The sequence below is a fragment of the Desmodus rotundus genome, chromosome 3 (genome assembly GCF_022682495.2).
Source record: "Desmodus rotundus isolate HL8 chromosome 3, HLdesRot8A.1, whole genome shotgun sequence".
NCBI lineage: Eukaryota > Metazoa > Chordata > Mammalia > Chiroptera > Phyllostomidae > Desmodus > Desmodus rotundus.
Window position 1 is genome coordinate 158,718,062 of NC_071389.1, and position 23,742 is coordinate 158,741,803.

At 37.1% G+C, this 23,742-nt stretch overlaps 1 protein-coding gene across 1 annotated transcript in view; it reads left to right on the forward strand.

Moving 5' to 3' along the window:
- Positions 1–21,792, forward strand: part of ADAMTS20 (ADAM metallopeptidase with thrombospondin type 1 motif 20) — a 158,820-nt gene extending 137,028 nt beyond the window's left edge. Inside the window, exons 32-39 of the mRNA XM_024575808.3 lie at positions 1,498–1,698; positions 2,363–2,492; positions 2,702–2,796; positions 2,882–2,976; positions 3,651–3,784; positions 6,934–7,025; positions 18,719–18,823; positions 21,204–21,792. Of these exons, the coding sequence (XP_024431576.2) occupies positions 1,498–1,698; positions 2,363–2,492; positions 2,702–2,796; positions 2,882–2,976; positions 3,651–3,784; positions 6,934–7,025; positions 18,719–18,823; positions 21,204–21,293 (942 nt within the window). The 3' untranslated portion in view covers positions 21,294–21,792. The remainder of the gene's footprint in view (positions 1–1,497; positions 1,699–2,362; positions 2,493–2,701; positions 2,797–2,881; positions 2,977–3,650; positions 3,785–6,933; positions 7,026–18,718; positions 18,824–21,203) is intronic.
- The last annotated feature ends 1,950 nt before the right edge of the window (positions 21,793–23,742 follow it).

A 23,742-nucleotide genomic window follows, 5' to 3' on the forward strand; every position in this document is an offset into this window, starting at 1 on the left:
AGCCCTGACAGCCACCACGGGTGGGAGCGCAGGCCCTTTTCAGATGCTTCCTGAACATGAGTACAGCCCTGTGCATGTCCATGGTCTTCTAGAGTCCTATGAATATACTGAAACTTTTCAAAGCTCCTATGAACATCTCATTTCCCAGCTGTTCCTTTTAACTTTCTTTTGACTAACCTATTGTTTACGCCAATGTGATCTCTGCAAGTTAAACAATGGCCTTTAATTCAACAATTCAACAACTGCCCCCGGAGGGAAAAGTCTTTTAGCCCTGGGTAAGCTTTAGTTAAATAGAGAGAGCCTTGCAAGCGGGTTCATCTAGAAAACCACCAAACAGCTCAAATAATAAGGCTCTGCAATGGAACCTTTGAAAGACGGCCAACCCTGTCCTGCCCCTTCGGTTCCGCCACGTTTGCAGGGCTATTGCTTCTCAAGGCTGCTGTGGAGCTGGGGAGCAGAAAACGGGGATGGGGCAAGTTAAAACATCACAAAGCTCCCTCTTCTGAGACTTATTGAATAAACGCTTCCTGAGTTGCTGCGAGCCTTTGGTTCACTTCCAGAGTTCTGAAAAAGTTAATTCTGATAAATTTTTCCAGTTTTCTCTTGGCTTTTATGAAGGAAAGAATTCTTGGAGATCCGTCCTCTGCCATTTTTACTCACCCCTCTGGTCTGTTTCCATAGACGAATTTTTTTCTCATGATGGGCTATGTTTTCTTGCTTCTTTGCATGCCAGTTAACGTTCTATTGCATGCCAGACATGAATTTTACCTCTTTTGGCTACTGGACATTTTTTATCCCTATTTATATATGTTGACCTTCGTTCTTGAATGTAGTTATCTGTAGGGAGACAGTCTGACCCTTTCTTGTCTTACTCTTAACCTGTTACCTCAGGCCAGTGCGTTGTTTAGTCTAGGGTTAATCTATTGCCCTCTGCTGTGTGGAGACCCTTCTGAGTGTTCTATATACTGTAGAATACAGGCATGTGTGAGTCCCAGATAAGGTAATTTCTGTGTCTTTTGATTGGCTCATTTCTTGGCCTCAGTTGGTGTCCTCACATGTATGTACACACTGGTCAGTCTCCTGCTCCCTAATAAATGTCCTGTATTTTAGATAATGACCTTCACATATGTTTAATTTCCCCAAAGCTGTGCCTATTTGGGACATAAATTTTCACTCAGTTAAGATAGTCTTAGTAGTGTAATGCAAACAAAACAAAACAAACAAAAAAAACACAGGCAGTACAAACAGTCAGTTTAGCCTGGATATGGATCCTTTCCATTTATTGGTACAACTCTGAGAAAGTTACCAAATATCTCCTAACCTTTGTTTATTTATCTGTAAATGAAGCTAACAAATAGTGTTATTGTGGAGGTAACATTATATAATGTATATATAAATGTATACAATTCATGTGTATGTATTTATATATATACTTGGTAAATATTACGTCCTGGTTAAGTTTAAGGATATTGTCTCCCCTTTGTCAATATTTTGCAGTGTTCCGGTAACTGTGGCTTCAGTTACCCACGAAGGATTACGTATTGCATTAGAATTCGATCTAATGAGATAGATAAGCTCAATCAGCTTTGGCCTATAGACTATCCAGAATGCCCTGTGCTGCCTTCGCCTCAGGTTTACAAATGCAATTTTAGCAGCTGTTTGCACATGGCCACTTGGAGAGTTGGAAGATGGAGCAAGGTTAGTATATAATTATGAGTTTAAAACCTTCTGAATGAGACTTTCTAAGTGTGGGGTGCCTATGTGTCTGCACGGCTCACTAGATCCCAGAATTATTTCATATTGCTGTTGTCTAAAAGTCACTTTATCAGTTAATTGTATAAATCTTCTCTTTTTCTATGCTTACTATACCCTACTTATATCTATTGCTCAGAGAGCCTCACACAGCGGCTTGCATTTTGAGCAGTTACTTAAATACTTATTGGTTAAGTGAAGAAGTAAATAAAGCTAATCTGTGAGTAATAAAAGTCACTTGCACTACATTCCTCTTCCAATGTAATGGACAGAAAACAAGTAAACACTGCTTAACAAACAGCAAATACCAATGAGAAAAAACAAAATAGTCGGAAGCACCAACATGAGTTTATGTTATTCTCATAAAGTAATGAGAATATGCTGTTGAAATAACTCTACACAAGAAGTGAAAAGCAGCCGGCACCCGAGAAATAAGAGATTCGGGCTCATGCGCAAGGATTCCAGGCTCCAGGGTATTTTTGTGTCCGCAGTAGTTCTAGCTACTATTGATCATTAGTTTGCTCCCAAAGGACCTGATCTGGAAAAGAAAAGGATTTACTGGCCTTGTGCTCCATTATATACTTTCCCTTCCAATTTACTCTGTTCGCAGTGCTCAGCGACTTGTGGAGCTGGGATAATGGAGAGAAGAGTGGGATGCATGGCTGAAAACGCTCGGCCCAGCGACTCATGTTTAAAGCGTTTGAAGCCAGAGGCTCACAAGAAATGTTATGTCAATGACTGTAAGTAATAGACTTAAAAGTCTACCTAGTACTTAAGTGTTCCTAAGAAGTTTTCATTAAAATTTGAAAATAAATATTTGTAGTAGTCATATGCTACACACAATGAAGTGCCTTTTAAGAGTATAATACTATTTGTATGATTGAATTAAATTCATGCTGTGTTGGTAATTTGTTTGTTGTTGATAAGTTGTATTCACTTATCTTTGAAGGTAAAACATTTACAAGCTGCAAAGAAATCCAAGGGAAAAACAATATTACCAGGGATGGTGACTATTACCTTAACATCGAGGGAAGAATAATAAAGGTATTAGGAAAACAGTTCCTATTTGATTTTAACACTGACCTTTGACTCTGAAAAAACTTTTCTAGATGTTTGCATTTCCCTTTAGGTCTATTGTGCAGGGATGAACTTGGAGAACCCCAAAGAATATTTATCATTGGTCAAAGGAGAAGAAGACAACTTTTCTGAAGTGTATGGTTTTAGGTATGAGATGTGTTTTGGCTAAATAGTGCATTTTTAATGTTTTTTCAAGAAAATCAGAAGGTCCAGCATTCAGAGTGATACTTGCACAGCTTTCAAGTGGGACCAGTCATTTGTTTTTTAATTTAATCTTTATTGTATTTTTTTCCATTTCCACTACCATTTAGTCCCCTTACACCCCCCACCTCCCAGCAATCACCACACTGTCGTCCATGTCCGTGAGTCCTTTTTCCTTTTTACTCAATCCTTCCACAAGTAATTTAGAAGCAGGTGGACATATGAGGACTTATGTTGGATGTTGCCCATGCCTGTTCAATCATAAAGACTTGACTAATAATATGTACCCACAGAGAAATAGACTAAGAACGATACTGTGGCTGAGCAGTGGGAGAACAGAGAAGGGGAGAATTTAAGACATATGAGTATTTTTATAGAAATCATATTAATTCCAGTAACAAAAGCTAGGAGAACTGAAGCTGAATTATTTTTCCACTGGTCTTGAATTTCCCATTGATAATTTCATATGTTCACCTTGAGTGATTTTTCTTTCTCATTTAATAACTTGCAGACATAGTTGTATTGAAGAGTGGAGCTTTTACCTTCCCATTTCCAAAGTTTACCTGCATTGTGGGCTGACAGCTGCACCTAATACCAAAAATATTCTAATGTTGTTCCAGACTACAAAATCCATATGAGTGTCCTTTTAATGGAAGTAGGAGGCAAGACTGTGAATGTACAAACGACTACCTGGCCGCTGGACACACTGTTTTCAGCAAAATACGAATTGATCTCACATCTATGCAAATTAAAAGTAAGTGCTGAATCTCTATTTGTAAAATGAATAGCCTCTCTGTGCCAATGAAAAGTCCAACAATATGCTGGTATATATAACAGCTAGGACAGAGCCAGGGGCAGAGCATTGGGCAATAGTTACTTAAATTGTTTTTTTAAGTTATTAGCTACATACTCCCTCTGCAATGGCATGGACCTTGGGGACCCGTAATAAAAATGCAGTAATAATGATAGCGGTAAGATACATAGTGCCTTTCCACCACATGGCCCTCTACCTTCAAATCCCCGGTTACATTAAGAATAAACTTAACATCTCAACATAATTGTTGATGTTAATAAACTATTTTAGGGCTTAAGGCAATTTCAGATTACAACTTGTCAAGCACTTTCCCGTAAATTTTCTCATTTGATCTTTTTAACAATTACTTGAGGCAAATTGCATCATAATGTCGCAAATGACGCAATTAAGATGCACTTATGGAAGTTAAGTGACTTGTCCGAATTCATACAGTTGGTAATTGGCGTTGCAGGAAGATCGAGTCCCATTCACGGATCCCAGACTACAGACCTGCTGCCTTTTAGGAAGCAACTTATAATATGGTCAAAACATACTTATGAAACCTAAAATATGAGGTCTGTCCAGAAAATATCCAGCCATGTACTAAGGGAAATAGAGACATTTATTGAAGAAGATACAAGAAACACTGTACACAGGACAATGACACCTCAGTCCCCTTCCAAGTAGGCACCTTGGGATCTCACACAGTTCTCCCAATGCCATCACCTGCCCCACCGTATTTTCCTGAATCTCATGGATGGTCAGAAATCTCTTCCCTTTTTTTTCCCCCCTCAGTCAAGACAATGTATTTTTTGTTTCTTTTTTGTTTGTTTCATACATTACTTTATTGTTACTCAATTACAGTTGTCTGCATTTTCTCCCCACTACTCCCTCTCACCCCACCCAAACCCACCTCCCTCCCTTGCTTCCACCCCACCCCTTGGTTGTATCCATGTGTCCTTTATAGTAGTTCCTGAAATCCCTCCCTTCCCCCCATTATCCTCTCCCAGATTACATCAATGTCGGGCAAACCTTTCTCATTATATTAACAGTGGTTGGACTTTTTCCAGACAGACCTCATACACTGAGCAGCCTACCATCCTGGAAGTTACATATCTATAGGAAGAAGCAAAGAAGTTAGTTTTGGAAGTATGAACTCTAAATCACTATTGAATCACCAATGCCTAGCAGAGTGCATAAGCCATAAAAAGAAACGAGAAATGTTTTTGAGATGGTGACTGCACGAATATATCATCTCTGTTTTAGTCCTATGATAATGACTAGTATGAGTACTGATGGCTGCCATCTGCTGAAAGCCCACCATTACTGCAGTGGGGAAGCGCTACACTGTCAGTCATGACCATGAACTCCGCAGTTAGACTGGGCGGAAATCCTCTGTGTCCATTTGCCAGTTATGTGACCTTGGACGTATCTCTTTAAGCTTAAATTCCCTTATGTGTAAAATGAGAAAAAAACCCTCCTGGTTTTTTCCTCTTTTCATTTTTCCCTCCTCTGTCCCCTGCTGTTTTGGCGGGGAAGGTAGTGAGGATTAAGAAATACTACTTGTAAAACACCTAGTGAATACCTTGCATACAGTAAATGCTCTATAAATAATCGTGATTATTTAATAATATATGTATGTCAGGTAATTTGCATTGCTGAGCACATGATGGGCACTCGGTAATTTCCTTGCTATTTATTAAGGTGTTGGTGTTCATCCAAAAGAAAAAAGAAAAGAAAGAAAGAAACCTGACACTACCAGGCATTAGGCTGGGCCCCAAGGATACAATGTTTAATGCATACCTTTTCAACTTCCTGGTCTCTCTCTTCCTTCTTCAAACCTGGGTGACAAAAGCCCAGCCTTGATTAAATTAAACTTCTCACCTGCCCTGCAGGTGCACCATGAATTTCTGTGACGAACAGCACACTGCCCTTCTGGCCGATCTCACTTTAAATGCATAACTACTAGGCTTACGTGGACCCCCACCGTGGACCCTCATGCTTGCTCCTGCGTAATCCTTCTGCACTTCCCTTGTTCATTCCCTCCCCCACTGTCCTGAACGTCTAACTTACATCTTCTCTTCTGGGTTCAAACTTCAAATTTCTAATGCTCCACTTAAGTGACTCCTTGCTAATGATCTTGTTTCTTTTTTTTTTTTTTTTACCTGTTTTATTGTTGTTCGAGTACAGTTGTCTGCAATGACCTTGTTTCTTATCTCACTGAGAAAATAAGAGCCCGGAGGGAATTTCCACCACTGCTGCTGCCACTTCCACTAACCTGCCTGCATGTTCACTATAGACGTTGCCTTCTAACTGGTTGCTGAGGATGAGCCTTTCCCGCTCTCCTGTGAGGCCCTCGCTAGGCTCATCGCTTTTTACCTATACAAGAACTCCATTTCAGCAAACTTTCCTTTCTGTCTTATATCGCCAGTTCTTCCTTCATTTCTCTAAATCCAATGACAAAGTCTTGGTTTCCATCTAACTGGACCCATCAGCAGCATCTGGCTTTCAGGACACCACACTCACCACTTGTGTTCCTTCCTTGGCCACTCTCTCCAGTCTTTCTCACTGTTGCTCAACTTGGCTAATTACTCTTCATCTTCCACAACACTGAGTGTTAAGGAATTTCAGGACTCCGTCATTCCCTTAAGGATCTCATTCAATTTGTAGATTTCAAATACCACCTCTTAGATGACAGTCCCAAATGTTTATCTCCAACTTGGACTGCTACCCTGAAATTATGTGTTGCTTTGTGATAATTTATTTACCTTTAAATAATGTTTTTTCCTGTAATTTTGCACCTGACCTCACTTTATTTTAGATGTTCACTATGATATGAAATATAATAAAAAGCACTTAGTTTAAAAACATTTTGACTTACTGATGTGCCTGCCACTTTATAGGGCAATTTATGAGATTAACATTTTTGTACTAAAGAAAAATTATTTATTGAGAGCCTCATCTATGTTATGTACTATAATTATAGCATTTTTGCTTAAAATCTTGAATTACATAAATGCATTTAGGAATATAATATGCACATCATGTTTTGCAAAGACATTTGGAAACAAATATCTCAATGCTAAAGAGTGTCTTTTATTATATTCTAGCTACAGACCTCCTGTTTGCTCAGACAATATATGGAAAAGCAGTTCCATTCGCCACAGCTGGAGACTGCTACAGCGCTGCCAGATGCCCGCAGGTATGTTTGCTTATTACTCCCTAACCAGGAAAAAATTGACACTGTTTCTCTTCATTCGCTTTCTTGATCATATCGCAAGAAACTTGTAAATGGAAAATACAGACTTTGTATATGAGTTGTAGTAAGCTTTGGAGGAAAAACATTTTTGTGTGTGACAATACTGGGTTTGTTTGAAAGGTATAATAACAAGAATTTTAAATTGTTCAGATTCTATTTCTTCTTCCATGATGCTTTATTATTTTTAATCTTTCCACTTGGCCCATGGAAATGGATAGGCATGCACTATAAGGAATGGATCGCAAGCATGTGACATTCTACACCGCTGCCACCATCAGTTCTGCTAGTGACCTCGGTCTGTAACACTCCCAGAATAACCTCCTCTATCACCTGTGAAATAGTACAGTACACTTCCAAATCTTTATTCCTGTTTTAATCCCTTATTTCTGCATCCTTCAGTTCTCTACACACACCCTTCTATGGCGTCTGTGCTTTCCAGAACAGAGTATGCTTTTCTTGGACAAAATCATACTGACTCACTTTTTAAAAGAGATTTTTCTAAGTCCATGTGAACCACATCTTTATGATAAGGTGCAGAGAGGTGCAGCTTACATGAGTACAGCATTGCTAGGTAGACTCCTAGCTAATTGCAAAAGTCAGGCGCAAGTGGCAGTAATTATATTGATATCATTTTGAACAAAAGTAGCTAGTGGCTTGTCATAGCACTCTGTTCTTGGAATTTTCCATTCAGGTTTCATCAGATGACACAGGAGGCAAGCTCATGGTAGAAAGAAAGGGCCTTTTCTGTAATAGAGAAGAAGACTTGAGATAAAAAGACACTACAACTATGGGCTGAACCAAATACAGAAAATGTAATTGGAATAAACATATAAATCTTAGGCCCAGAAATGCCAATAGAACTTGGCAATGTTCAGAAAGACTTAGGTGTTTTCTTCACACATCATGAGTTAGTTCCTTTTAACTCGTGTAGAGCAGGGGTCATTTCTGAACAACCTAAGGCAATCATACGGTACCACAGAACCATACTGAGACCAAAAGAGTTATTTGTATTATATTTATTTTTAATTTCTATTAGGAAAATATTTTTTATGTTATCTAGAAGTAGGAAGTGGCAACCAAGGGGGGAAAAGAAGGGTTTAAATCATGTCACATAAAGAATCTGAAAAAGGTGGCCAGGAAAGGAGTAGAGGGCTGTAAGTATCTCGAAATAATTAAAGAGCTCCAGGGAACAGGAGTGAGGTCCGTGTGTGTTACGTCAGGAGCTATTGGTAGCGCAGCAGGTTCCAGCTCACGATAAAGAAGGCTTTTGACAGGGAGGGTTGCCCGCAAAGAGACTCCCAAATTGGAGGCACAAATAAATCGCTAATTTTTGCCTGTAGTTTTATAAACTGATTTGGTATCCTACAACCTTGCTGAACTACGACTAGGTGTACTAATATTTTAACTGGACTCCTTGGGATTTTCTGTATACTTGGTGATGTTATCAACAAATGAGGACAGTTTTACCTTTTCCTTTTGCAATCCGGATACGTTTTATTTCTTTGCCTTGCCTCATTGCCCTGGGTGAAACTTCCAGTACGGTGTTGAATAGAAGTGGTGAGAGTGGACAATCCTGTCTTGTCTATATTTTAGGGGGAGAGCATTTAGTCCTTCATCATAAAATCTGTTAACTGAGAGTGTTTTGTAGATGTCTTTGATCGGGTTGAGGAACTGCGCTTCTGTTTCTAATTTAAGTGGTTTTATCATGAAAGAGTGTTGAATTTTGTCAAAGGCTCCCTCCGCATCTCTGGGGACGATCCTCTGGTTCTTGTCCTTTCCTATTGTCACATGGTGCATCACACCGATTGCGTAACAACCTCACGTTCCTGGGGAAGATCTCCCGTGCTCCTGGTGTACAACCCTTTTTATATATTGCTAGATTTGGGTTGTTTCACTGAAATTTTTCATCTATATTCATGTGATAGTGGTCTCCCATTTTCCTGTGATACCTCATGTGGTTTGCTATCAGGGAAACACTGGCCTTCTCGAATGAACTGAAAAGCGTTTCCTCTTTTCTTACTTTTTTGAAGAATTTGAGAAGAATTCTTTAAATGTTTCATAGATTCATCAACAAAGCCATCTGAGCCTGGGCTTTTCTTTATAAGAGTTGTTTTAATTAGTAATTCAATCTCTACTTATTGATTTATTCAGATTTTTTAGTTTTTCTTAAGTCAGTTTTGGTAGTTTGTCTTTTTTAAGGATTTGTCCGTTTCATCAAAGTAATCTAATTGGTTGGCATACAGTTGTTCATATTGTTCTCTTTATAATCCTTACCTGTTCCTGTAAAGTTTGCAGTCATGTTCTTTCCTTCCCGATTCTAGTGATTTGAATCTCTTCTCTTTTTTCTTGGTTTATCAATTTTGCTCCTTTCAAAAAACCAGCTTTTGATTTTGTTGATTTTATCTATTTTTCTATTCTTTATCAATGTCCACTCAATTCTTTATCATTTCTTTCCTTTCTGCTCTTTTTCCAGTGTCTTTAGGTGAAAGGTTAAGTTACTGATAATGAGATCTTTTGCTCCTCTTTTAATATAGGCATTTACGGCTATGCAACGCCACTTCTGCTGCATCCTTGAAGTTTTGACATGTTGTGTGTTTATTTTCATTCTTCTTAAAGTATTTTCTATGATCACTTTTATCTTCCTTGACCCATTGGTTACTTTAGAGTGTGGTGTTTAATTCACGTACTTGTGAACTTCCCAAACTTCCTTCTGTTATTGATTTTTACTTTCATTCCAATGTGGTTGGACCACGCTTTGTAATATTTAATCCTTTTAAATCTATGGAGGCTGTTTTATGGCGCAGCATATGGCTGTCCTGGAAAATGTTCAGCGTGTGCTTGGGAGGAGCCCACGTGCTGTTGTCGGGTGAGGTCCATCAGGCCGAGTTAAACTGCCGCTTAACTCTTCCGTTTCCTTGTTGGTCTTCTGCCTCGTTGTTCCATACACTGAAACTTGTCAGCTATGACTGTTAAATTGTCGGTTTCTCACTTCAATATTATTGATTCTTTTACTTTGTTTTTGATCATTTACTTTGGAGTTTTGTTGTACATGATTACATGCTTATAATTGCCATAATTTTTTGATATAGTTTCCCTTTATCATAAAATGTTCCTCTTTAACTGTAGTAATGTTTTTGTCTTAAAATCTAATTTATCTGATATTATAATGGCCACTCAAGGTTTCGGATAGCACCTGGTATGTGTGTTTTCATCCCATTTACTTTTAACTATTTATAGCTTTGGATAGAATCCGTATCTCTGTCTCCTATAGGGAGCACCTTGTTGGACCTCTGCGTTTTGATTACATTGTTCAATGTCATTATTGGTATCTCTAATTTACATTTGCCGTTTTAATTTCAGTTTCCCATACGTCTGATGTTGTCTTCGCTCCTCTGTTTCTTCTCTACTGCTTTCCTTTTTAGTCAGTGAATGATTTCTAGTGTAACATTTTCCTCAATTTTTCTATAGTTTTTGACTTGTTTTCTTAACGGTTGCTCAAGGGTTTACAATATACCTCTTAACTTATCAGAGTCTATTTCAGATTTATACTATGTAATTTCAGTGAAATATCGAATCATTAGTCCTATATAGGCTCTATTTCCTCTCCCATTTTCTGTGTTATATCTGTTAAACATATACTATCTACATATGTAATAAATTGAATAGATTTATTTTTATAATATTACTCTATTTATGAATTTGTCTTTTAGAAAATGTGGGAGAAGATATGGAAAAAAATATGTCCATAGTTTTTTTAATGAATCTCTTTAAACATTTTTGATTCTCTATTTCTTCCTGTAGATTTGATACCAGCTGGTATCACTTTCTTACTCTAAAACAACTTTGTTTCCACCTGCCTCATTTATGAGACTATGATCAAATATATTACATTTATATACATTACAGGTCAGTAATATAATTATATACATATTGGTTTATATAATTGCTTTTTAAGTCAGTTAAGAGGAAAAATGCAGTTATAGTATATTTTATAATTATCTTTACCAGTACTCTGGGGTTGTTTTGTGTTGATTCGTATTAACGCCTGGTGTCACTTGATTACAACCTTAAAATTTTCCTTTCCTATGTCTTGAAAGACAAGTCTATTAGTAACAGATCCTCTCACTTTCATTTATCTGGAAATGTCTTTCTTTTGCCTTCATTCTCAAAAGATTTAATTTCTTGTTATAAAATTACTGATTTATAGTTTTTATTTCTCAACACTTTAAATGTATCATCCGCTGTCCTCTGGCTTATAGATAAACAATAGAAGTCAACTATTTTTATCTTCCTGGGGTTTCTCATGATGTGGTCATTTTTCTCTTGATGCTTTCAGATATTTCTTTCTTTCAACATCTTTACTGTGACATATTTGGGTGTGGATATCTTTGTGTCTACCCAACTTGGAGTCTAATGAGCTTCTTGGATATGTACATTAATGCATTTCACCAAATTTAGGGACATTTTAACCATTATTTCTTCAAATATACTTTCCTCCTCCTCTCCTCTCGGTTTGGCGCTCCCGTGGTGCCTGTGTTGGTGCACTTCAGGACGTCACTGTCTCTGAGTTTATTTTTCATTCTTTTTTTTCCGTTTCTGTTCTTGAGACTTTATCGTCACTATTGATACTTTTTTAAGTTTGCTGATTCTTCTGCCAACTCCAATCTACTGTTGGCTCTCGTGAAATTTTTTTTTGGTTGGTTATTGTAGTTTTCAACTTCAGAATTGTCCTTTGGCGGCTCTTGTAAGTACAATTTCTATCTTTTCACTGGTATTTTCTATTTGATGAGAACTTATCTTACCTTCCTTTACTTTTTTAAACATCTTGCGGAGGTGGGGATGTGAGGACAGGTTATTGTTCAAATGTCACGGAGCTAACTGTTCTTACCTAGAGTTCATAGATTTTTTTTTTGCATAAATATGTCTCCATTTGCTATGTAACCTTAGGACAATTTCCAGAGACTTTAAATTGTTGTTGTATCTTATCATTGTTACCAGTTATGGTAGTTTAACTGGCTATGTTTTTAAAGGTAGCTAACTTTTCAAAGGAATCTCATTCAATTTTTGAGGCTAGTTAGCTCTACTCATGTGCATTTTTCTCTTTTCCTACTTCAGTCATATTGGTCTACCAGGACATTGACCCTCTTAAATAGAGAATATTCATTCTCCAAAGACCAACCCACGTCAAGAGCGCTCAACTTTATCCAACATCTTATCCTCCTTCTAATTCATGCCTTTTGGTCATTCACCTGGTGTAATTAGAAGTAAATTGAGAATGTCACCTAGGGCTGTGAAGAGTCTGCTACAAGGTCACACAGGTGTCATTACTTTGGAAAGGTCATCACTTTCTGAGACTCTGGTCCTTTTCATTACATGTTGAATTGAGTAAGCTCTGGTCAATGAGACGTCAACAAAAATCACGGGAGACCGATACATAAGTAAATCATATAGCTGTCAAGTGGAATCAAAACTCCTTTTATCTCATTAGTGAACTTGCCTTAAAAGAACATCTTAACAGAAAGCTAATTATTATAAACAGAGTATTTCTCCATGAACATGGAATCTGAATAAGACATATTAGTACATTCAGGTTTTAAAATGATGACAGCTATTTCCATTAATTTCTAACTCCTTTTCCTCAATTTCCATGTGACTGCACTTTCCCCTACAATATCTTAAGTTACGCCACTGTAACCTGTGTAATTCTGGTTGATGGTTGGAGAAACAGACTCTCCAAGACCTGTCCAAGACCCTTGAGAAAGTTAGAGGCAGAACCAGTAAGGTGAGAGGGCTCCTTCACTTCCCTCTCTGGCCATTCGTGGGACACAAAGCTCTATTTAAATTAGACGGTATCGGGCTTAGGTGTACGCTGCCAAAAGGAGCTGAGTTCATTCAGTCTGTATTCAACTGCCCAAGGTTAGTGTTACAAAAAATACACACTGCCGTGTATTCTAAGAGATGTTCTGTCAAATATATAAACCAGACTCTGTGTTAAGTTACACAACATTTGCATGAATACTCTCCAGATGTTTGATGTCAGAGGAAGAACTTACTCTGTTGTTTGGGATTCATCAAAACCACATCCTCTGTGTTTGCATATGACAGGGCACCCCAGGACATGAATGCTAAAAAGAGAAGGGACACATATGGCACTCTTTAGGGAAAATAAACTTTGCCACATTGCAATGGAAGACGAAGTTTAAGGAGTGTGATGTGAATTTAGAATACATATATCAAAAGGGAAGTCAAGTATTTGGTACTTTCTACAGAGCCACAAAAATAAAAACAATGTATCTTTTTAGCTATTTTGTAATTAATATTGATTACATAAGAGCAAGAGAAAAAACCTCACCCAGCCAGTGCCAGTGGATCGAGGCCAGCGTTCATTTGGAGTGCGCAGAGCCCGATGTTAAGTATTTTGAACGTGTATTCTTTATGATCTACCCTTTTAATTATTTCAATCATCTTTCTCCTTATTTTTGCCCACTTGACCTGTCTTGTTACTAAAACCGGTATGTTAAAATTTCCCCTTATTAGGATGTTTCTATAGCCTTTTTGAATCACTTTGTCTCTATCATGTAGTGTGTGGTTGGGTTTTGTTTACAAACCAACTGGAAAATATTTTTCTTTAATAGATGTCATAGCCATTCACAATAAATACATTTTTAAATAGTAAAATTGCCTTTTTTGGTGTGCAGTTTTAACATGGGTGCAGATGCATGTCCCATCACCGCGGTCAGAACATAGGACCGCCCCTCGCGCTCCCTGCCCGTGTCAGTTCCTCCCCCCTGCGGCACTCCTGGTGAACACTGGCCCGCTCTCCGTGGCTACAGATTTCCCTTTCCCGGAATGTCATACAAATGTCATAGAAATAGAATCATACAGTAGTGAACCTTCTGGGATTGGCATCCTTCTCTCCACACGATGACTTTGAGATCCATCTGTGTCACTGCATGTACCAATAATTTGTTCCTTTCTAACTGCTGAGAAGAATCCCATCATATGGCTATGGTGTGGTTGTCCTACAGGTTGTCCATTCCTCCATTGGAAGGAAATGGGTTGTTTACAGATTTTGGAGATTAGGAATAGAGCTGACAAGCATGTTTGTGTACAGGTTCTTGTGTGAATGTACATTTTCACTTTTCTGGGATACACACCTATGAGTAGGAGCGCAGGGTTACGTGGTCTGTGTATGTTTCACTTGATAAGAAACTGCAATAGTGTTTTTATAGAGTGGCTACACTGTTTTGTATTCCCACCAGCAAAGATCGAAGTTCCAGCTGCTTTGCTTCCTTGTTAGTATTGCAAGTTTTTTGTTTATCTCATCGTGGTTTTAATTTGCATTTCGGTGGTGGTTAATGGTGGTGAGCATATTTCTTGTGTTTCCTTGTCATCCCCGTGTGTCCTCCGTCGTGAAGTGTATGCTCACGTCTGTTGCCCATTTCAAAACTCAGGTTGTTTCCTTACTGTTTAGTTTTGAGAGGATTTTATAATTCTGTGTACAAGTCTTTTGCTGGATATGACATTTGTAAATATTTTCATCTGGTCTGAACTTTACCTTCTATTTCTCTTTAGTACCTTTCAAAAAGGAAAACTTAAAATTTTAATGAAATCAAATTTATTATTTAGTATCATATTTAAGAACTCCTTGACCAACTTGAAGTTATGAAGATTTTCTATGCTTTCTTCAAAAACTTTTGTAGTTTTATGTTTTACACTTAGACTTATGATTGATTTTGAAGTCTGAGGGAGGTTTTGCATATAGACACCCAATTGTCCTAACACCACTTGTTCAAAACACAGTATTTTCCCCACTTAATTGCCTTTCCACCTTTGTCAAAAATCAGTTGTCATATATGGGTGGATCTCTCTCTGGACTCTATTATCTATCTTTATCTATGTATCTCTCTTCTTACCACCACAGCACTCTTTTGGTTATAATACCTTTATAATGAGTATTAAAATAAGTATTGGCTTATTTACTATTTTGAATTGGCCATTAGGATTTTACATTTTTTTTAATTTTTAATTTTTTAAATCACAGTTATGTATTGGGTTGGCCAAAAAGTCTATATGTTTTTGCCATAAAGTAAGACATTTTTAATTTTCACCAATAACTTTATTGATTTGGATATTTTGAGTATATCAGCTGTCCCCCACATGTTATAACATTGATTGTTCTCAGTCAATGTCTCTATTTCATCACTATCAACTTCACCTGATCTACTGAACCATGGAGCATCGTCCAGCGAGAAATCTCCAGCATGAAACTTCACAAACCACTTTTGACAAGTTCAATCAGTCACAGCACCTTCTCCACACACTGCACAAATCTTGTTTGTGTGTTTCAGTTGTGTTTTTACCTTTCTTGAAATAATAAAGCATCACATGCCAGAAGTGTTGTGTATTTTCTTCCATCTTCAATATTAAAATGGCTACACAAAAATGCACTAATTTTGATGGTTTTTTAATGCACGCTGATATGACAGCTTTACAATACAATCTAACAAAATTGTTTGAATGAAGTTAAAGACAGCTAAGTGCTACTAGAGCCATCTTATGGGGAAAACTAAATGGACTTTTTGGCCAACCCAATGTTATACAATATTATATCAGTTTCAGGTATACAACATAGTGATTGGACATTTTTATAACTTTCACTGTGATCATGGGTAAGTCTAGTTCTCATGTGAAACCACACTAGAAGTTAAAGTATTGCTGACCATATTCCTTATGCTGTACTTTACATCCCTGTGGCTGTTTTCATAACTGACAATTTATACTTATGAATTCCTTCACCTTTTTCACCTATCCTTCCAACAACCCCCTCCCATCTGGCAACCACAATTTGTTCTGTTTCTATGAGTTTGTTTGTTTCTTGGATTCCACATATAAGTGAAATCATATGGTATTTGTTTTTCTCTGACTGACTGACTCCACTTATTTCTCTAGGTCCATCCACATTACTGCAAATGACAAGATTTCCTTCTTTTCATGGCTCAGTAATATTCCAGCTCTTCTTTATCCATTCCTCTATCAATGGACACTCAGGTTGCTTCCATATCTTGACTATTGCAAATATATGCACCTCTGTGTTCACGGCAGCATTATCTTCTTGAACTAGTATTTTGGGTTTGTTCAGATAAATCCCCAGAGTGGACTTGCGAAGTCATATGGTAGTTCTATTTTCCATAATGGCCGCATCAACTTACAGCCCCAAGAGCGCACGTCCTCACCAGCACTTCTGCCTGGATGGCAGCCATTCTGACAGGGATTAGGTGACATTTCATTCTGGTTCTAATTCGCATTTGCCTGATGATTAGTAACGTTGAGCGTCTTTTCCTATGTTGTTGGCCATCTGTATGTCCTCTTTGGAGAAGTGTCCATTCAGGTCCTCTGCCATTTTTTAATAGGATTGTTTATGTTTTTTGGTGTTAGGTTGTGCAAGTTCCTTACTTATTTTGGATGTGAACCCCTTATCAGATGTATCATTGGCAAATATCTTCTCTTGGTCAGTAGATTGTCTTTATGTTTTATTAATTTTTTCCTTCAGTGCGAAAAGCTTTTTTGTTTGATGTAGTCCCAGCTGTTTATTTTTTCTTGCCCAAGGAGACACAGCATAAGAGCTATTGCTGGGAGAAAGGTCATTGCGTTTACTGCCTATGTTTTCTTCTAGGAGTTGTATGGTTTGGGGTCTTACATTTAAGTGTCTTATTGATTTTGAGTTTATTCTTGTATATCTTGCAAGAAAATGATCCAGTTTCATTCTTGTGCATCCATCTCATTCTTGTGCAGTTTTCCCAATACCATTTATTAAAGAGAGTGCCTTTATCCCATTGTATATTCTTGCCTCCTTTGTCATAGATTAATTAACCACATAGGTGTGTTTATCTTTGGACACTTTATTCTGTTCCATTGATCTGTGTGTCTGTTTTTATGCCAGTGCCATGCTGTTTGATTACTGTGTTCTTGGAGTATAGTTTGATATCAGGTAGTGTGGTACCTCCAACATTTTCAAGATTGCTGTGGCTCTTCAGGGTCTTGTAGTTCCACACAAATTTTAGATTTACTCTTATTCTGTGAAAAACACCATGGGTATTCTGATAGAGATTGCACTGAGTCTGTAGATGGCTTTGGGTAGAATGGGCATTTTAACAGTGTTAAGAATTTTACTTCTTATAGTGGCCTCTTCTAAAAAGTATCAAGAGTAGAAGAGGAGGTGAACTTCATACTATTTTTTAAGCAGCTCCTATGTCAAACTAATTTTTCAAGTTAAAGATTGTTTAAGGAGGTTTGCATTTTAAGCATTTACCAACATAAAATATCAATGTGTCCAGTGTTACCGTCACTCATTGTGGAGTATGAATGGTTTAGGTGTGTGTGAATATATTTTTCTAATGCTGCACTCAATTCATCCATTCAGAAACACTGAGTATCTACCTACTCCCTCTTCTGGGCTCCAAGAACACAGCAATAAAACAATCATACAGGTCATATACTAAATACTATAACCATATGATGTATGTACGTAGTAAGACATTTTCTTTGGAATTTATCTAAAATTATCTCTGTTATGGGGAAAATTCTCCATATTTTATCATTGTATTCAAATGTATTTGAATCTCTCTTGGGGGTTTTAAAGAAGAATTATATCAAACTACTCAGAAATCTAAATTAATAAACTAAATTGATATGTAATTGTCTTTAGTAGTAGTAATAATTTGTATTATAAATATATTTAAAATACATTTACCCTTTGCTTTCCTGACAAGGTAATATCTTCATTTAATAATATAACCCTTAGTGTTTTATCAGTCTTGTTCAAGAATCATTGAGCCTTAGCCATGGGATATGCGATGTGATCGAAGAATGCCTTACCTTTTCAATGTTCAATTTTATATTGCAAGATCATGTAAATGTGACACAATTTACCCATTTTATTCATGTACTTTCTCAGTTAAGATATTTAAAGTTTAAATTTTAATAAAGATAGTCTGACACATTTTGACAAAGGGCTGTGTCTTGAAAAGAATTAGACCATAAAGCCACTAGGGGGCTCACACACCATGCACGTAAATCCCCTCCACACACACTTGGGACTCTGATACCACCTTCAGTTGTTTCGTTTGGAACGTTAGGAACTACTATTCTTAACACAAAAGGCACAGTAACAGAAGACTCTAGAAAATTCATTAAACAGGTATAACTTATCAGGGAAGTTAGCAACGAGAGGTCAAAAACTGGAACTGGAGAAATGTGGAGGTCTGCTATCCGTCCCTGCGAACATTCCTTCTGCCGGGGCCTGCTGCTGCTGCGGAACCCGGGCCTCGCTGTCATGCCTGAGGCCTCAGGTTGTACCGAATTAATGCTACGCACTGAATTACGTGGTATGAATTCTCTCGTCTCTTGTATGAGAAGACTTATTTGTAATTAATCAATTTAAAAACTTTTTTTTTAGCTGGTTCACTTTCTTTAGAGCAAGGTTGTATCAATATTCTTTCATTTCATAAAGGAAGACCCTTAAAAAACACTGAGTCCTTTCTTATATAGTTCACCTTCAGGTGTTTCCAGCCAAAGCACATTTTTAGATAATTTATAAATGCCATCTATTTTTATTTGTTTCATCTACCATCCAGGGACAGTTCAGCATTAACCTGGCAGGCACCGGGATGAAGATATCCAGCACAGCCAAGTGGCTTGCTCAGGGGAGCTACACCTCGGCCATCATACACAGGTCCCAAGTAAGTCCTGCCGGGCCAAAAAGCCTGTTTGAAATACTCCTGTCCTGTGAACTAGCATTAAAGGGCCTCTGTCTTACATTTAGTTATCAGGTCAGTGACTCATGAGTTATTGCATAGAATGGGGTATGGCATTAATTTATGAAATTATGGCTATGGTTTATTATGTGCAGATGATGGTTTTAAGCACACACAAATTCTCGCACAGGCTACAGATACCTAAACATGAAATAGCAAGTGCCAGGGCATTTGCATTTTATCCAGCTCAGGTTTGGAGCTAATGACTTGAAGAAGTGAAGGTACTTCAGAAAGGTCGTGCTTTCAGCTGTACTTCAGTTAGCAGAGGTTTGTAGGTTTTGATGTTTCAAAGTGAGCTATACCTTGGTTTACTTACCTCACTGCTTTGATTTAGTGATGGCATGGCCCTAAAGCCATTTGTCATTGAACAAAATACAAATGACATAGTAGTGTCTTTATACTAGTTTCTTTAATAATTAGAACTATTTTTACAGTTTTACACATATTTTTCTCTATCTGGAAAACAATGTTATTTGGTTTTGCCTTTCACACATACAGGGTGGGGCATAAGCAGGCTCACAGTTGTTCTAATGGAAAACACAAGAGTAAACCCTGTTTCGTGTGCTCACAAGCGTAAAATTATTTTTGCCTCACCTTGTATATTGTGTAAAACAGAACCTGTTTAGTTTTGCTGCTTGTGTGGTGTAGTAGCACATACATTCTAGGAGATGACTCTTATTATTTAGAGTAACCATGTCTTAGCACTCCCTATATATTACAATAAGTCAGAATCTGTTATAGCTGTTCTCATCTGTACATAAACCAACACCATCAGTAATACCTGCCCACTGTTTTATGATTGCTTTCTTTTGATAAAAATGACTTCTGCTATGCTATTTATATATTTGTAAATAAAATTCAATTTTCTGATATGATAGAGTTTAAAACATTTCTGAAGATTTAAAATAATTTCATAAATTTAATTTTTGTTCTGTATATGGGTAAGCAGTAGGCTTTTAAAACAAATGACCCTTTATTTTTAAATATTTATTTGACATACTTAGGTCCAATCTATTTTGGTAGAAGAATGGAAATAAATTATTTATTTAATTTTCTGAGCAGGTATACATGCAGAGAGTTCAATGAAATATTCCGACCTTCTGACCTTATTTATCCAGCTTTTAGATATCTTTTGGTTAAATGTAAAGATTGAACTCTGGCTAAAGTCACCAGGAGATATGAACATCTCATACAGTCATTCTTTTGATCTATTTAAGTCCTAGTTTAAAGATGAATTAATTATTTCATTAGCAGAGCAGTTCTACCTTAATCAAAATGTGGTATATGAGAATCTCTCCTGAAGTCTGATGGCTGGTATAAAACTGAAACCCAGTTATACTCCTGGAAAGGTGAACGTATTTTCATTTGCCAGTAAATTTAATCGGTGTTATTTTTTTTTAACTTAATCTGGGATAGGAACGTATGTAAATTAGAAGTTTTACTGACATTCCCTTCTTTCCGGCTTACGCAGATTTTTGAGAGTTAAAAAAAAAACTTCTAAAAGAAAAGTCAACTTCAAAAGCCCCTAATATCAAAACATTGGTCCTCAAATGTTCCAGGAACCCTTCCTCTTTAGGTTAAAAGAAAAACCACAAAAACAACAACAGAATAACCTTTCCAGAAACTATAGGAGTTCAAACTACTTTTGCCTCACCCTATCAAAATGTTTTCAGTCTTTTGACTTTTGGACCTAAAGATGGAAGGCAATCTGGAAAGGACATCTTGTCTTGACCAGTCCCTTCACCCACCTCTGACCATCTGTCTGTTCCTCAGTGAATGCTCTGCTTTTCTAAAATGAAAGGAAAAAAACCCTCCCTTTTTAGTTCTTTTCTAATTATAATTGCTGCTTTCCGTCCAACGTTTCCCCTTCCATACATTTCTTCAGGCTGTGTTTCTAATACTCCAATGTGATGTTTGAGGTTAATGGGGTGGAATATGACATGCATTCGTTAAAATCAAGTTTGGATAATATCTTTTTTTATTTAGTCTATGAAAATCTTTAAAAAACTAAAGCAAATAGATACCTGGATGAAAAATGTGGATTGAAATGAATTGTCCAAATTATGGCATGGTTTATATCATCAAGAAGTTTAATATGAATCTTAGGTATTCTAATTACCATAACCATAAATTTCAACCAATACTGACATGGTATGATCTTTGATCTCAAATGTAATCATTATAGGAAACCCCGGCTAATAATTTCAACCACATGATTCAAAGCATTTGCTTTTTCTGCCTTGTGCCTGCAGATACCAGCCTGTCTCAGATTCTCCTATCTCTCTCTGTCTCTTCCTCTTTCCAGGATGGAACCAAAGTCTACGGCAGATGTGGAGGGTTTTGTGGCAAGTGTGTTCCTTACCTGACTACTGGTCTTCCAATTCAAGTAACATGAACATTCAGCAGTGAGGACACTGTGTCCCAGAGAGGAGACAGTCTCTGGGTCCTGCAAATAACCGGTGCTCATTTCTTCACTCCTTCCTTCCTGAGATGCCCATGTCCAAAATGTCTGTGCCTTTTTTTTCAAGGGCTCATCGGGGAGTCAAATCCCTGCTTGATTTTTTTCAGGGCCTTCAAAATAAACTTAACAGGTGTACGACTGTAATCAGGATCTGCTTTTTTAAAGGGATATAATTTATGGTAGACTATACAGGTATGTTTGAATGGATCATACCAAGATAATGTCACAGTGAACAGCTCGAACTGGACCACAGTTATTCCTATAAACACACCTGTAAGTCTCTACTCGGCATCCTACTTTACAATGAAATGTTTATTCTACTTGATAAAATGGAGAAAGTAAAAATGAGGAAAATGCACTTATTTAAAACTACCACAAACATTATTTAATGTCAGGTGAATAGTAAGTAGGTGAATAGTAAATAGGTACTTTGAAAAAGCACATAGCCATTATACTTACTGATACAGCATAGATACCTTGTTTTTTATTTCCTTTTCTTTTTAATTGTGGATTATGGTGCTTCAAATTTTAAAAGTTCTAAAAATGTGGTTTATAATTTTGTATTAAAAATGTGTGCTTGGGTTAAATACTAAATAAGAACTTTTATGGGTATAATACAGAAGATATAACATAGTAGATTTTGACTTAAAACACCTACCTCTAATTGTACTTATAAGAGCAATATGTTGTTTTTATAACTCTTAAATATATCTCCTGTATATATCTACTTTTAAAAGTCTATTTTCTCAAAAGCTTGTACTGTATTTAATTAATCAAATAGAGAAGTGAGAATTATTGAAATTTTGAAGTTTTAATAAAATTATTTTTACACGTGCAAATGTTTATTACAGACATTCAAGTTATTTTATATCCCGGGTTCTTGAAGCCGGAACCTAAGAGGTAATGACGTTAACTGTTCATGGGCAGATTCTCAGGTACTGAGTTTCTTTCAGGTGAATAACTGTGTATTATAGAATGAGGTACTAAATTAATCAGAGACAAATAATATTTTTCTGTGGAAACCTACTCTGTAAACCAAAAGCCAACCTACTAATAAGTGTTCTGCCAGTAAATAATAGTATGTTAATTTTACCCACAAAGTTTTTTCCCAAACATTAGGGGTATATTGTACCATACAGGGTACTAAAGCAATTTTGTGCCAATGTGGTTAAACATTTAGGGATATCTGTATCAGAAATGAAGTATTTTGCACTGTGTGCCTTAAATCAGTTATAAACATTAATATCAGATGTGTAACATTTTCTAGAAATGTTTTCATTCATAATTAAAATCTTTAAATTTATAAACATTTAAATAAACATACTTGTGTGATATTAATTTGTTTTCATTTTCCTTCCTTAAAAAAAGTATAACTCTAAAATTACTTCAGGAATTTTGCATTAAAATTATTGCAGCTCCCTGGTGTTCACCCTTCAAAAGGCAAAGGGAACACAGGCAGTGCCTTTAAAAGCTTCTGTTCATACAAAGATGTAAGTTACCAATGTCTACTCATTTAATTGAGTAGACATCAAATCACATGACCAAATCTTAGTGGGGCAGGACAATATACTAAATATATCTACACACACACATATATATACACCATACATACAAGATTTGTCCAGAAGGTATCCAGCCATGTAATATGAAAGATATTTATAGAAGAACCAAGAAACATTGCACATAGCACGGTGACGCCTCAGTCCCCTTCAAAGTAGGCACCTTGGGACCTCACACAGTTCTCCCAATCGCCATCAGCTGCCCTGGTATTTTTTCTGAATCTCATTGACAGTCTGAAATCTCTTCCCGTTCAGAGGTGATTTTAGGTTTGAGAAAAGCCAGAAGTTGCAGGCTGCCAAATCTGGGGTGTAGGGGGGCTGAGTCACCAGGATGATAGGTTTCCCCAAAAAACTCTGCACAAGACATGATGTATAAGTAAGCATGTTGTCATGATGAAGCTGCCAATCATTGGCTGCCCGTAGCTGCAGCCTTCTGAGTCATCCAAATAGTTTCCTTGGAGGACTGTTCAAGCTTAAAGCAAAACTTGATGCAGATTTGTTGTTCTACTTGCTCCGTCATTTTTAATGTGATGGCCACACAGTGCAGGTGCTCACTCAATGGCACCTACCACCACCCACTTGCTAGTACAGTGAAGTCGTCACTGTTCTAGCACATGCATTCTAGCCCCTTGACTGCCAGGTTACATCGGTGTTGTGCAAACCCTTCTCATTAACAATGGCTGGACTTTTTCTCGACAGACCACACACACACACAATGCACAGTTCTTTGTTTGCACTAGGGATTCCAATATATGTATTTATATCCTTAACCTATCACAATCGACATAAAATGTTATAAACTCCAAATACATTTTCATATAAAG